This window comes from Acipenser ruthenus, chromosome 13, assembly GCF_902713425.1.
Source record: "Acipenser ruthenus chromosome 13, fAciRut3.2 maternal haplotype, whole genome shotgun sequence".
Taxonomy (NCBI): Eukaryota; Metazoa; Chordata; class Actinopteri; order Acipenseriformes; family Acipenseridae; genus Acipenser; species Acipenser ruthenus.
The window spans coordinates 26,843,955-26,860,805 of NC_081201.1; the positions used below are offsets into that span (position 1 = coordinate 26,843,955).

At 37.3% G+C, this 16,851-nt stretch overlaps 1 protein-coding gene across 2 annotated transcripts; it reads left to right on the plus strand.

The window, feature by feature from the left end:
- Positions 1-732: 732 nt before the first annotated feature.
- LOC117418274 (multiple inositol polyphosphate phosphatase 1-like) lies at positions 733-16,620 on the plus strand. 2 transcript variants are annotated; one of them, XM_034031159.3, is made up of 5 exons: positions 733-1,563; positions 2,703-2,897; positions 3,895-3,992; positions 5,559-5,692; positions 14,253-16,620. In XM_034031159.3, exons 1-5 carry the CDS (start codon positions 957-959, stop codon positions 14,641-14,643), a joined length of 1,425 nt encoding a protein of 474 aa, XP_033887050.1. In that variant the 5' UTR covers positions 733-956; the 3' UTR covers positions 14,644-16,620. The 2 variants fall into 2 exon arrangements, with proteins under 2 accessions (XP_033887050.1, XP_033887051.1); XM_034031160.3 differs by having other exon boundaries at positions 734-1,557.
- The last annotated feature ends 231 nt before the right edge of the window (positions 16,621-16,851 follow it).

The window sequence follows — 16,851 nt, forward strand, 5'->3', positions numbered from 1 at the left end:
CAACAGCGATGACATAAGAAATGTAATAATTTCGTAGATGTTTGTAGACAGATCAAACTGGGGGATTATTGACCCTTTAAAGTACTGAACTGTAATTGACATCATTGGTTTGTTTCATGGTATCACTGAAACTGCTGAGGTACAGCCAATGAGACACTGCTAACAGCAGGAACTATTGTGTTTTTGGGAGCCCTTATGGAAAAAAACATATATTTTTAATATATGGTAGAAAAGTATGACCCTTATATTTTTCATATATAGAAATTGGCCCCTTTTTTATATATTTAAAATATATTTTAGTCTGTAATCCATATATTTTCATTAGTCTGTAAATTTAAATTTCTGATATATTTTAAATATATCCCATATATTTTAAATATATTAAAAAAGGGGCCAATTTAACAGTAACAAGAAAATGCCTCAAAAGATGATGTAAAGTATTGGAATATGGCTATAATACTTCAAGATGTCTTCTTGGTGAATTGCCTATTAGGTGGTTGGGGCTCTGGCAAAACAGTGCAGCTAGCAGTGTATTACTAAAACACACCTTAAGAAACAGGACTGTAAACAAGGTATTCTTCAATCATTTATTTCAGTGTTAAATTAAACATGACTGCGACACACATTTATATTTTAATGCACATAGATGATATGGTTTATTTATTATTAAAGCTCTCCCTCTATAGGTCATCAATTGATGTAACACTCAGAACGACACCTTTTTAGAACATGCGCACAAACTGCTTGCTGATGAGCGAGCGAGACAGGGCAGCGGACTGGCTGTGAAGACAGGAAACAGTACCTACATCATCATCACTAAACAGGAATAAACAACAGTCTCCGAGAGTACACATGCATATGTTGCAGTTGTATCTGTACAACGAACCCATTTTATTTTATTGACAACACTAATGAAGGACTTCTTTTCCCTGGTTACTTGAGCTAAGCACAACATTATGGCAGTCGTACTAAACCGACACGTCGTGCTTCTTACTTTTGCTTTTACTCGTTTTTGTTCAGCCGGAAACCTTGTTGCAAATCGGGAACATCAAACTGGAGATATCCCAGCAATTGCCAAGTATTTTGGGACCAAGACCAGATACGAAGAGATCAACCCATACCTTTTGAACGACATACTTTTCGTTAACAAAACTTCCTTGCAGCTTCAACAGGAATGCACTCCGGTACACATCAGCGCCGTCATCAGGCATGGCACAAGATTCCCGACCGCCAAAAACGTTAAGATGATGAAAGACATCTACAAGATAGCTACAAAAACGAAGCGCAGGGGTCTGGGCTTGGTGGATGATATAAGCCACTGGGATATGTGGTATAACGACACGATGGATGGGCAGTTAGTGAAGAAGGGCAGAGACGATCACATGAATCTGGCTTTTCGATTGGCAACTGCGTACCCTTCACTGTTCACTGAGGACAGTTTCAGGGACTGCCGCATGAAGTTCATCACGAGTTCCAAGCACAGATGTGTGGACAGTACCCTCTCATTCATCGATGGGCTGGTGATGAAGTATTGGAAAATGCAGGACGGGAGAAAGGGTAACAGCTAAGTATTGTTTGTTTCTAGTTTTTAGAAGTTACGTTTGAAGGACCTTCTCAGTGTCTCGTGACTTTTTACATTATTCTATTATTATAACCCCCCACCCCAGTAATGGAACTGCTTCACTGCAGATCTGTATGTCGAGAAAAAATAACCCCACTCAAAACTGCTTGCCGCTGTGAACGGTAACTCCAGCAGTAAACTAACGTACCACCATTTTTGCATTAGTATAAGTCACTGAAACTATTGAATTACTTGCCAGATATCTAACTGGAAAAGACAAATCGCAAACAAGAGATATATTAAATATGTGTATTTTCGGCTACTTCAGACTCAAAGGGATCCCTGGACCCCAGTCTGAGAACCAACGTCCTAATGTAGTTATAGAGTTACTTAGTGCAGAAAGAGTTATTAAAACATAACCTTGTGTGCACACTGACTGAGCTTATCTTTTACTGGAACTAGCCCATGCCCAACTGACTATATTCCATGAACCAGATTGCAGCAGGGATCAAGAAACATTTGGGCAGAGTTTAATCCAGAGAAGCCTCTGGGGCATTGACATGGGAATTGTTTACTTGTGTTTGTCACCCAGGTCAACCCTGCTTTATCAAAAGCAATGTGAAATCGCTTCCCCGACCCGCCTGGTAGGTTCTGACCTGGGTAGATCATGCCAGTGTGAAAGGGGTTTATTTTGTTTGATCTCTGGCAGGGAGTGTGACGACAGCACATGAATGGGTTCAAATGACAGAGGCCCTTTTCATAGAACTCTGTTAATAAGTTATTTAAAGCCTACATTTTAAAGTCTATAATTTTGATACATTAAATACAGTTTAGGATTCATTAAACCTTCCTACAGTAGTATGTTGTTAAGGGACAGAAGCTTGTCGACTAAGCTTATTAGCTCAAGATTGGACAATTGATTCAGAAACAGATATAGGCCAAAATAATATATTTTGTCAATTGTCCTAATGCTGTTAATTCAGTAACCTATTGTCTTTTAAAGAAAAGTGGAGCTGTCTCTTTCATTTCAAGCCAGTTCAACACCGTGTGCTGCTCTGATCTAGTTAATGTACAACAGGTTTCTGTCTTTTTTTAAAAAAGATATTGCTTCAAGCATTTAAAGTGTCCTTTGCTGTTGTAGATCTGCATTGCCAGCTTGAAGTCAATGATGATCTGATGAGATTCTTTGACAAATGCGAGAGGTTTGTCGTTGACGTGGAAGAGAACAAGACTGCCTTGCAGCAGGTGGATCTGTTCAAGACTAAACCAGAGATGCAGGGGGTGCTGGACAAAGTGGCCAGTCTACTGGACATAGCAGCCAGTGACATCACAGCAGGTAAGCCATGTAAACATAGGTTGTGTTTTAGTTTCCCTCAGACTAGCTGCACAGGCAGCAACAAGAACAACGACGACTTGCTAAACCCTCTGCTCCAGCGAATTATTAATATTTGCCCTTGCAGAAAAGATCAATGTGATAAATACCACTTTAGCTAGGTTTAGTATGTATTCGTTCGTGTTTTATTGCTCAATATACCTTTCAAACCTGTAATTTGTACTTTTTCTTCCAATACTTTCGATACTTTGAAGTACAGACCTTAATACATTTGTTTTATCAGACACATTTAACCACATTTTCAGAAATTAAATTCTGCTAACATAATAAATTTCACTAATGTATACGATGCAAATTAAAATTTACAATATAATCATTCATTACTGTATAGGCAATAGCTAAGGTGCCAGTTTTTGGGTTACTGAGAACTTTAGATAAGTCTAACACAGACCTGCAGGCATTATAGACCCATACTTCTATAGATGCAAATAATGAAAACCATACTGGCAAACCTTATTTTTTCTCCAAGAGGGCCAACAGTATAACCCTGATCAGATTTTCTGTAATTAATGTTGTCATGTTGTTGTTTGGTTATTCCACTAGGTGGCGCTATTTAGTCATTGTTTCATTTTAAAGCAATGAAAACATATTTCGAATAAAAAGTCTAAGCAAATGAAAAAATAACAGTTGATATATACTATGTGCAGATCTTCAAAAACATGTTTGGTGTAGCATGTTGCAGCATTCATTGTGTATTAGTCAAGATGGGATGGATAATCCCCTGAACTGAGTTACCGACTTCATCAACACGCAGATAGATCAGGCTTAGCCTCAGATAATAACCGCACTTTGAAACCTTATGAGAAGAAACGTTTTTAATGAATGGCAAGAATACAATTAGTGTCCTTTAAAACAAGACGTCACATTGATTCACCAACGCGTTGGACCAGATGGTAAGATTATAGTTGATAATAGTTTCTTTTCTGCTTTGTTTTTGCAGATTTGGTTGAAGCTGCCTTTTACATGTGTTCTTATGACCTTTCGATTAGAAATCTGAAATCGCCATGGTGTCAACTTTTTGACCAGGAAGATGCTAAGGTGAGGAAAAATGATCATGCCTGCAGCAGGGGTAATAACCATTGACCTCTCATCATTTCTGTAATCCTGCTACTTACTCTTTAAGGCTCAGGTGGCAACCTATTATCTGTAACATGGGAAAGTAACCTATAGCACTGTAGCAGGAAAAATAGGCTTCCCCCTGACTGAAATCTGGACTTAAGGTTGGTGGTTTTGATTCATGTTGCCAAAACTATTGGAAAAACCATTTACATAGAGGAATACTATATATCATATACATTTTCTTTTCCTATTCACAAACTGTTTTAAGGATTCTGATTAATTAAATCGAATTTGTAGTTCACAAAATCGTTTGGAATTGTTTAAGGTCATGTTAGAATTGAATTCTTTGTTTAATTTAAGAGAATGTTTATAAACACTTTTGTATATTTTAATTTTTTTAATTTTTTAATATATATTTAATTTTAATTTTTTAATTTTTTTCCTGTCAACCTACATATAGATCATGTTTAAATGATTCAAAAAAACATTTATTTCAGAACGTTTTGGGCAAAAGCCCTTTTTTCAGTTTTTTTTTTTTTTAAATGGTCCCACTGTGATTTAGTCAATTGGGAAGTCCTTTACAATATTACAGTTACGTAGAGAAGGGGTTCCCACAGTGGGGCTGGGGACTCTCGGAGTCCTGCGAGACGGTTTCAGGGGACCATAGCACATATCCATTTTATTTTCTCTCAAATGACCTTTACAAAGCAATGTTCCTCAGACCCAGGAATCAATTCATTTACATGAATGTTGCTGTAGGGTGCTTGGAGTTCTTACAAATGCAATACTGAGGTCAGCTCATGCCCACACTAACATTATGTACCGTTATACATCAAAAAGGGGGGTGATTGTAAGGAGAACAAAATAGGCAATTGTATTAATGGACTTTATAATTCTAACATCAGTTTTTTCAAATTAAATTAAAATAAATAAATACAGGATTTATACCAATTTATGGTTCTGGTAGATATACTGTATTTTCTTCTCCCTACATAAATAAAATAAACCATACCACTTCTGCTTACCTTAACAGGCAGGTTTATGTTGCATTTGCATTCAGACGGTGTACAATATTTCTGGGCCAGTTTCTGAAACGTCTGAGAAGTGACACTGACCATAATGAAAGCAGTTGGAATTCTACTGATACAAACTAACAAGCTCGCTCACTAAATGTATCAAAATCAATTTCGGGTGGGTCCTCAGTCAGGGTGCTTAATAGCATGAGGGTCTGAGCCAAGGACCTCTGGGAATCCCTGAAATTACAGCTGCACACCCTTAGTTTTTTAAATCACCTTACTACAGAAACTGAGATTTTCTGAAGTCAGAAGCAGGCCCGTTAGTTTTGAAAGGAATGTTTAAAGCATGCTTAAAATAAAATAAAAAGATCTTTGTGCAAACAACAGAACATAATCTGGTAATAAACTGGAAAGTATTAGAAGATATAAAGTATAAAGACTTTCTCCAGTGGACTGCTGCTGGACATAATGTATTTACCATATATTTATTTACTGACAAGAATATACCATACGTTTCTTTAATGACCAGGTTCTGGAATACGCCAATGACCTCAAGCAGTACTGGAAGAGAGGCTACGGACATGAGATCAACAGTAAATCAAGCTGCACTCTGTTTCACGACCTCTTCAGACGCTTGGACAAGGCTGTTGAGGAGAGTGAGAGGCAAGTGGTATTCTGTTTATTAACCAATACATAATGTTTCCAATAATACATTAAGGAGCAAATCAATCACATGCAACTCAAAATACAATAAACATATAACATATAATGGAACCTTTGATTACTTTTTATTGGGTACCATTTTTAAAGTTACAAAAATGTTTTCTCCAAATCTGTACCCGCCACTCATTCAAACAGTGTTCTGAATACCACATACTGTATGTTTGCAAGACCAACACAAAGATTACATAAAGCCATGTTAAACTTGAATGGTTGGATGTGAATATGTTTAATAGTGCTGTACAGCACTGATCTTTATTTATAAAATCAGGGTATAAAAAATATATTGTGCGAAATAAAAACCTTACATAATGTCTGATATTTCAACATATTACTGGAAAATCATTTGTAGGTCAGAAAATGTTCCTTTTTTTAATTGTTGGGTCTTTTTGTTGCACTGATTTTTATTTTTATTTTTTTTAAACCTTGGTAAACTTAAGCATATTTCTTTGCATGTTTATGTGTCCAGAAACAAGAACACAGAAAACAATGTCTGTGATCTGCAAAGCGTTTTGAACAGTATACATTAACTGTGATATTGGAAAGCGGTGGTTTGTGATGCAGGCAAACACACACTAAACAACAGTCATTCCAGGCAGGCTAAATGTGTTAATAGTTCTCTTCCTTAATGTGTGGTAGCGTGATGTCTAGTAAGCTCTGGCTAGACCTTACTTTTTTGTCCGACGCAGCGGTTGTTGCCTGCTTGACAATTGTCCATGGCGACCGTCAGGTGTTAATTTGAAGCTAGTTTTAAGATTTTCGCTTAGAAGGCATCTACCAAAAGATAATGACCTCTGTACTCGTAAACTGATTCGCTGATATAATCTGTCATCTTTTTAATCCCCTCTAGCACCTTAAGTAAAGGAAAAGCCTCCATTTGAGGATGAATTCAATTGATGTACTTTAATCCTTGTTATGAAGATACACTCTGAGACTACCCTTTTGGAGAAATCCTGTTTGTGTCACTGGAAAACATTTTAAAGAAATGTCTTCTTACTGTGGCTATTGTGGTTCATTTGGATTGACACAGAGGTTAGTGACTTCTCAGTATTGACAGTAGGAAGCAGTGACAGGACAATATTCACTATACTTGAGCAATAATTCCCATCACAAAGGAAATTTACAGACTTCACAAACAGTTTGGTGGCGAATGTGAATTTCTTTTATTTTCTAATATGTATAAGGAATCAACCAATCACAGTTATGAATTTGTCAAAATCCTGCACATTCCGTGTACACGTGTCAGAGCCAGTGCCTAGAACTCTCCTGCACAATTCAAAAGTAAAAAAAAAAACAAAAAAACAATTGTTAATAGCAGTGCTCGTTTAAATCTTAATTCTTGTAATTTTATATGTATTTACTATGTTTGTAAGGTGTATAAGGTGCACAGTTTATATATGTTTATGTGGATTTAAAATGTTTGTAAGGTGTATAAGGTGCGCAGTTTTAGCTGCCAGAACTGCTGAGCTTCCCTTTGCAGTTATCTTGCCAAACTGCATAGCATCATAAAAAAACTGAATGTTCTTGTTTTGTTTAACAGCAAAATCTCTGACATGCCTGCAAGGGACATGTAAATATTAAATGTGCAGGTACACCTCATCCTTCAAACATTTGTAGTGATGCATACTTGAAATGTATTTGCTTACGATTGTAAGTCGCCCTGGATAAGGGCGTCTGCTAAGAAATTAATAATAATAATAATACAGTGCCTTGCGAAAGTATTCGGCCCCCTTGAACTTTGCGACCTTTTGCCACATTTCAGGCTTCAAACATAAAGATATGAAACTGTAATTTTTTGTGAAGAATCAACAACAAGTGGGACACAATCATGAAGTGGAACGAAATTTATTGGATATTTCAAACTTTTTTAACAAAAAAAAACTGAAAAATTGGGCGTGCAAAATTATTCAGCCCCCTTAAGTTAATACTTTGTAGCGCCACCTTTTGCTGCGATTACAGCTGTAAGTCGCTTGGGGTATGTCTCTATCAGTTTTGCACATCGAGAGACTGAAATTTTTGCCCATTCCTCCTTGCAAAACAGCTCGAGCTCAGTGAGGTTGGATGGAGAGCATTTGTGAACAGCAGTTTTCAGTTCTTTCCACAGATTCTCGATTGGATTCAGGTCTGGACTTTGACTTGGCCATTCTAACACCTGGATATGTTTATTTGTGAACCATTCCATTGTAGATTTTGCTTTATGTTTTGGATCATTGTCTTGTTGGAAGACAAATCTCCGTCCCAGTCTCAGGTCTTTTGCAGACTCCATCAGGTTTTCTTCCAGAATGGTCCTGTATTTGGCTCCATCCATCTTCCCATCAATTTTAACCATCTTCCCTGTCCCTGCTGAAGAAAAGCAGGCCCAAACCATGATGCTGCCACCACCATGTTTGACAGTGGGGATGGTGTGTTCAGGGTGATGAGCTGTGTTGCTTTTACGCCAAACATAACGTTTTGCATTGTTGCCAAAAAGTTCGATTTTGGTTTCATCTGACCAGAGCACCTTCTTCCACATGTTTGGTGTGTCTCCCAGGTGGCTTGTGGCAAACTGTAAACGACACTTTTTATGGATATCTTTAAGAAATGGCTTTCTTCTTGCCACTCTTCCATAAAGGCCAGATTTGTGCAGTATACGACTGATTGTTGTCCTATGGACAGAGTCTCCCACCTCAGCTGTAGATCTCTGCAGTTCATCCAGAGTGATCATGGGCCTCTTGGCTGCATCTCTGATCAGTCTTCTCCTTGTATGAGCTGAAAGTTTAGAGGGACGGCCAGGTCTTGGTAGATTTGCAGTGGTCTGATACTCCTTCCATTTCAATATTATCGCTTGCACAGTGCTCCTTGGGATGTTTAAAGCTTGGGAAATCTTTTTGTATCCAAATCCGGCTTTAAACTTCTCCACAACAGTATCTCGGACCTGCCTGGTGTGTTCCTTGTTCTTCTTGATGCTCTCTGCGCTTTAAACGGACCTCTGAGACTATCACAGTGCAGGTGCATTTATACGGAGACTTGATTACACACAGGTGGATTCTATTTATCATCATTAGTCATTTAGGTCAACATTGGATCATTCAGAGATCCTCACTGAACTTCTGGAGAGAGTTTGCTGCACTGAAAGTAAAGGGGCTGAATAATTTTGCACGCCCAATTTTTCAGTTTTTTATTTGTTAAAAAAGTTTGAAATATCCAATAAATTTCGTTCCACTTCATGATTGTGTCCCACTTGTTGTTGATTCTTCACAAAAAATTACAGTTTCATATCTTTATGTTTGAAGCCTGAAATGTGGCAAAAGGTCGCAAAGTTCAAGGGGGCCGAATACTTTCGCAAGGCACTGTAATAATAATAATAATAATAAATAATAATGTCTTTTTAATAACTTTGCTGCACCCTAAATACAACCAGGACAAATATAAAGTCCATAGACAAGATTGTAAAGGATAATAAGATTATGATAACTCATTTTTTTTTTCTCAATGTAGACTTTTTTATATCTGTCACAGGTCGCGTATAAGGCAAAACAAATTTATCCAGAAAGGTAAGGCAGATTGCAGAGCCAGTACAGGCAATTTTACTAGGAACATTTTAGTTAAAGCAAAGCACAGGTATAATAACAGGGTGTGACCTCAATGGTTTCTTGTACCAATAGCTGAAACATTAATAGCTTTGCCTCAATATCTACTAGAAACATACAGAGAGACTGCAGTATATGGGGAGCTATAGTTTTGTAGGTGGGTCCCTTGTTTGAGGTAAATATAATTAGCCTTGGAAGTGAAGGTCTGTTGCATCAGTTTATTTAGGTTTGACTTCATTCATAAGCGTTCAAGCTGCAATAAATCAATAAATAGTTCACAACAGTGATGTAAATCTACTGATTATTGACTAGGTTAGAGCAAAAGGTGGAATATGCTGGCTTTGACGTCACAATAAAGGCATTTCCATGTTAAGAAATAAGATAAGAGAATGACTTCCAGACTAAAACGTTGAAGTATTTTTATGATGTTTTTCGTGTAGAATTAGACCAATACATTATTGGCCTGTAGAACAGCAGTTAGATAGCCTACCACGTAACAAGCATATATTATAGATGTGTATTAGTGTATGTACTGGACTGGAAAATCTGAAATACCTGTCCTAAAACTGAATAAGGATGTAGGGCCACAATGTTTTGCCAGGACAGCAGTCTGCAAGGTGTTTAAGTTGTTCTAAAAGTCTGTTCTGCAGAATGACCCATAGACTCTTTACCTTTGAGCCTCTTCTTTGTGATCAGTTGTGCCATCTTTGACACAGCACTTGCCAGCCAAATACCCTTTATCAAAGTCTCTGTCTGCTGCTTTGTCCGTTGTGCCCGGTTTGTTACTGGGGAAGGCAACTGTTATATACAAAGTGGGCTATGATTAAGTACCCCTTCACTATAGAAGAATATATTACCTCAGTGTTCCGTATGAGTTTGATACAACTGTAAAGAAATTAAAAAGCGCTATTACTGTCATATAAGAACAGCATACAAATTGGTACATACTGGGGGGTCACCGTTTATTAAAGAGCAGGTTTCAGCTGTACCATTTTTATCCACCCATGTACAGTATACAGTGCTTTTTTTTTTTTTTTTTTTAACATGGCAAGCTGTGAGAATCCAGCATCTCATCCTACTCTTGCTTATCAAGTTTAATTGACTCTCTTGCATTGTTTCAGAGACAATTGTTATAAAAAAAACCCTCTTCTGCTTGAGATTATAATTTTTTTTCTTTCTAACTAGTAATCTGGCCTCCCAAAATACTGCACTAATCAACCTTTAAGAGCCAAGAGTGCAATTAGAGAATGAAACATCACTAATAGTGCTAATAAAAAAGAGGAACCAACAGGAGTGATTTTTACCTACATGAGTTGTCAGAAAACTGCTATGTGTGTGGTGAAAAGAAGACTTACTGTGTCCCAAGAACATTGAGAAACATAATACAGGATTGAGCAAACCTGAGGTGATGAATTGTGTAAATCCTCAATGTGTGTGTCAAGCTACGGAAATTATTGTGCAGTTTTCTAAACTATAAAGATGCAGGGCTATGACAGTGCCTTGGTATTACCCAAGGGCAAAAGCTGTCTTCATGTCCAGAGGGGAACAGGGGCCACCTGCAGTGTTTACAAAAAACACATTACTTTACCTTTGCTGTGTCCTGTGTTGTCCATATTGCAGTAATTTGTCAATTTCATTCAGGAATGTTAGCCAGGAGAAAGAGAGATTTTGTCTTCTAAACATCGCAGTATATCCCTCCTGCAACAATGCTGGTGTGATGTGGGAAAACCAGCATTGTTGCAGGAGGGAGCATGATCTGGATATACTGACTGTGTCTGCCTAGTAATTAGGAAGAGAACGACTCTGAATATCATGTATCCGTTGCCATGAAGATTTTTAACATGTCGAGCACATTCCGAATTATCATGCATTACTTGTTTGTGTCTCGTTACCTTTCCAACATACACACACACACGTAAAATAAAACTTCTACCAAGTACAAGTTGTACTACTTAAAAAATAGATATGTGTAACATCTAAAAGTTTTATTTAATTAAAGTAGTCTATAAATGTATGTGGAAAATGTGGGAACACTGGGGGTTACACTACAATACAGTAAAAAACGGTATGATCCTTAGGCCTATATGAATACAAGATTGAGAACAGGGGGATATGTTAAAATACATATGAGGTTCCTGAGCAGCTTCATGCACTGGCAATTCTATAGGTGGAGTACCAGGCTGAGCATCCTAATGTTCCTGTACACATCTGCCTGTCCCTATACCCTGCCTCTGTTCCGAGAAGCCAGTGACTGCTGGTCTGCAGCTGCGGTAGAAGTGCCAGGTGCAGAATCAGCTTAACACACATGCACACATTGAAACGTGGATGTATTGTAATATTATAAACATTCAAACAAAAGTCTTTATTTAAAGCTATACGGTACATTTATGTTGTTTGGTAACTACATCCATTACTTATTGCACTATATGCCAATTGATGCTAACAATTCATTCCAGTTCTGTGCAGTGGAAGAAGAGGTGGAGCTCTGTTGTTCCTGGGACATCTTAAAAGAATTACAGAAAGAAAATACAATTACTACTACTACTACCAATAACAATAACAATAATAAAAGTTTGGTTAGCTGTGCTTAACAACATACATGTATATAAACATTAATAGGCTATACGAGAGGTTAACATTTGCAGTGTCTTTTGTGTGTGTGTGGTTTGGTACGGCTTTGCTGAGGAATAACGTGAGATTCCGTCAGTTAAACGGGGTCTTGACTGCGGAAATCTCGTGAAACAAGCACGAGTCCTGCTCCGGTTTACATGAGTTTTTACAGCTGTTTTTATCGTGAGAAAGCAATTGAAGTTGTTCTGACCAAATGTATTCACGTGACAACGTCACACAGTCATGACTGTAAAGTCAATTTTCACCTGTATGTAAACCTCAGAACAGGAATGAACAAACAGAGGGATGGTCTGTCACTCAGAACAGAAATGAAAGAACAGAGGGAGTGATTCGGACTAGGCCTGAAAAGCAGTGGGCAGGCCACAGTTTGCCCGGTCAAAGCCCGAAATAAGCTATTTGCATTTTTATTTTGAGCTTTTACTTTAAGTCTGCGTGCAAATTTGCAAATCGCCCACCAAATAATTAAAAATGTCATCCACTGTAGTCTAGGTCTGACTAATAATGGTAACACATCAATTGTGATGGTGGTTTTGTCAGTTCTGTGTTTTACAATACAGAATTAATCTTTAGAAATGAGCAAAAACTAAATATAATTTTGCTGTAGCTGTCTTGTTTACTGTTGTTTTTTGACACCTCCAAATCAATATCCAACAAGTTAACAATTGTTATTATACAAGGTTTCAACTATATCCAAAAATAACTTTCTAGAAAAAAAACCTTCTTGCAATGTGTCTCTAGAAGAACCAGGGATGTGCTTAATCTTTTTCTGGCTCCTGTGTGCATTTTGTCTTTATTAACTATTTCAGTTGGCTACTGAGGTGTTATCTAGATTAGGGTTTCCCAAACTTTTTTACCTGATGCCCACTTGTTCAGCTGCATTAGGCACTGCAGTCCACTATTAGCACTCCTTGGGAAAATGTTAAATTAGAAGCATTTTATATGTTTAAACCTGCAACATTATAAATAAACCTAATCTAAACTGTCCTTTATTAATTTGAATAAATATTGTGAAAGATGGAAACCACACTGAGTGATACACTTTAATTTTAGTAAATAAAATAAATTACAAAAACTAAACAGTTGTTTTTTTATCAAACCTTTAAATTAGACACCTTTTGTATAATTGAAATTATTAGAAATGCAGTTATTTTTCTTGGTCCTCAAACAAGAAAGAAATGCATGACTTATTATTCGCATTCAGAAATACCTGAACAGGAATTACTTTGAGTAAAACCAGTACAATGTGCACAAAAACATAACTTTAATCCTCATTTCTGAAGACTGTAACTAAAACGTCCAGCCGTTACCTCTCACGCTGAATTGTCATGCACAAAAAAGACAAATGTGCACAATAGGGAAATTGAGAGCCTTGCAGAAGTTACTTTTTTCACCACTACTCTGTGCAACCAAATACAACTTGCAAAATTCAATTCAGTTGGCTTGCAACATCACCCCCCCGCCCCCCCCCCCCAAAAAAAAAAAATTGGAGCGCAGCTGCGCCACTTAACGAAAATAAATCCATCTGCAGCTTTTTTTATTATTATTTAATTTGTATTATTTTCCAACAAAACATATTCTCGCGTTTAAGACAACTGTGAATGAGCCAGTAATTTAAAAAAATAGCAGTATATCCAAAAATTTTAATAAGTCAATTTCCGGTATGTAACAAGATTCATGAGTTTGATAAGTAACTGATAACTGATTTAGTTACTATTGAAACATATATCAAAATACTCTATTTTAAATGTTAATAGCTAATTAGTCACAAAAACGTATTCATCATAGGCATCAAATGAATTTTTAAATGAATGAAAACTTTTCTGCAAAAGAAAAAACCCATTCCAGCACCTCAGAAGTGAGCCCACGGTACAAATGCATTCAAACTCCTGTAGCTGCCTTTTTTGTTCTTTATAATTTGCAAAACGTATTCTTTGGTAGCGGATTCGACATATTGTAATTTTATAAAATACTGAACACACTGTTTACATCTACCCGCAGAGCAATCACATGACCTTAACACTATTGTCAGAACTCTCGCTTTACATCCCGCCTACAGGCAGGCAATCTGTTAGTGCTGATTTGTGAATTTCGCCAAGACTCCCTTGCTACCATTTATTTTTCTACAGTTACAGCTGCCACCGGCGTCTGCTTTTCACTATTAATAGAAAAAAATACATAGTGTCATTGCTCCCGCGGCCCACCGGGACTGTGTCGCGGCCCACCTTTGGACCACGGACCACAGTTTGGGAACCCCTGATCTAGATCATAGGAATAGACTCTGTTTGTTTGTGTGTATTTTATAGGTCGGGTACGGTCTCTGAGCCCGCAGCTTTCCAGATTGGCCACGCTGAGACTCTCCTCCCACTGCTGTCCCTCATGGGCTTCTTTAAGGATGAGACACCACTGACTGCCGACAACTTCGCCCAGCAGGGGGGGCGTGTGTTCCGAACAGGCCACATTGTGCCCTACGCCTCCAACCTGGTTTTCATTCTTCACCGATGTGAGGGGAGCTACCGGCTTCAGCTACTGCTCAACGAGAAACCCCTGTCCTTCCCCCAGACGGACGATCCAGCCCCAGAGTATCAGCACGTGAAGAATCTTTACAGCAACCTGCTTGAGGGGTGCGACTTCAAGAAAGAATGCAAACTTCCCAGCGCCAATGGAACTGTTAACCCAATCATCCATGAGCTGTGATCAATCAAACCCCCAACTTCAGAAATGGGAACTGGGTCATATTGAGGGCACACGCTCTTGTGAAATAAATTAGCAACTTCACAGTTTTTAAAACTCAGAGAAAACGCTGTGTGTCGTTTTTGATACAAGCATGAGACTGTGTTTCATTGTCTGACATTCACACAATGTCTAAGATTCCTGGGGAAAAGGCTTTTAACTATGTGCTATAGTCACCAGACATGGTTGCCAGGATACAGGTTTGAAATGAAGCAAGCTGACCCCACTGCCTGTATCTCTGTATCTGAATATAAAATAAAAAGTTTATTGTTTTGGTGCGCATAGAAAGTGTTGAAGTTGCTAATCATTTTCACAAGAGGAAGTTTTAGCTTTATCAATTCCTTTTAAATCTCTAAATTACATTTCTTTTAATGGCTGCTATTTCACTTTTAGAAATGTCACCCAAAACAAAGTCTGTGGTGGTTGTTTTTTTTTAACTTTCCAAATTCTAGTTTACCACTAATTCCAAAGCCTACCTAACATATATTTTTTTCTGAAACTTATCGTATATTATAGTTTTGTATGCTGCTATGGGCATTCATATATTGTGTATCGGTTATTATTCATTGGGTTTGAGAACTAAAGCAGGTTTAGCTGGTTGTGGTCTGAACTTTTGCTCATATTTCACATATTTACAATTCTTTTCCTGTATACAATAGCTTTTAAATCATTCCAAAATGTCATCCACGATCATGTTACAGGTGCTGGATGCATCCGACATGTACAGAAATATATAACCACTTCAGTGTCAATTCAAACCCAACCCTCGAAGATTCAAATAAGAGCCACGTTGGCAGGGCAAAACTTCTGAACAGTCATCTAGCAGCATTCCTATACCAAGCTACATAATCGTGGGGCCTTATTATTTGAAGGTTAGAGTTGTTATCTGATCATTTTCAGTAAAATAGGAGATATTACCTCTCTTGTTAATATTTAGTGTGGTGACAGTGTAAGCCGATAGATCAAAGCTAGTAAAAAAACACAGAATTTAAAATAAAATCCTAGTTAGTTATCACGATTTTCAGCAGAAAAAAAAGGTTAAGTGTTTATAGCCTTACTGTAATTAACCAGCAGGACCCCCTGGCGTTTCACAGCAATTTGGTGTGAAACTCCAGTTATATTGCTTGCTAAAATAAATCGGGGGGGGGGATCTATATTCACAAACTCATAAATTATATAAAGACTGTCTTGTAGGATTAAAAATGTGCATCCTGTTGCTTGTTAAACATAATTTGAACCAAGGAACCCTAGAAAAGTTTACCACTGTATTTTTGCAGTTTTACCAGGCTTTTCCCATGGTTATACTAATCATTTTCCCTGGTTTGCCTTGTTTATTTATTAATACACTTTTCCATATACCTCCCTAATCGTTACAATGGTTTACAATGCTTTCACTATGCTTTATTACACTGTGCAGTCTAGAATGAATGAAGATGCTTTTGAAACAGTGTTGTGAATTAATGAAGATTGCCCACTGTTTAATACATTACAATGATGAAGAAAGCCCACACTGCGATTGATCTTTACAAATGGGATTATGTGCCTGTAGTATTATTTACATATATTTTAAAATTAATTTGTGTGCATAAGATTTTTTTTTAGGTTTCTGTGCTCACTTGTTAAAATACAAGGGTTTTCCTAACAGAATATATATTTAGCATTTAAGGTTGTATGGTACTAAAGTAATCATGTTGAAGGTTTGAATGACAAGAGGTTAAGATTTCTTTGCACAAACTGCAGTAATATTCAGTATTTGGTAATCTATATTTTTGCGTAAGTATGCTTTTGATTTGTCAACTCTTTCACCCATTGAAAACAGGATATTGCAATGTAATCTTTTCCCGAAATGAGACTAGAGTATTTAGTAAGCATTTAGTATTTTGCTTTTTTTTTTGCTGTTAATTGTTTAAAAAATAAAATAAACCACGATGCTAAAATAAATGTCTGTTGTTTTGTCTGTGTTAAGTTGTGTGTACTGTAGTTTTAATTAAAACCACTACAATGTCTCATCATTTTTAATCCATTAAGTTAAACATTTGCTGAAAGTGCTAAATGCACACATCATAGGTGACACTCCCCTTGTACACTCACAAAGATGTTGGCCAAGGCTAGGGAATGTGCCTTTACTCAAGTTTCTCTTGCTCCTGGTTCAAGATATTTGAGCAGTATAAA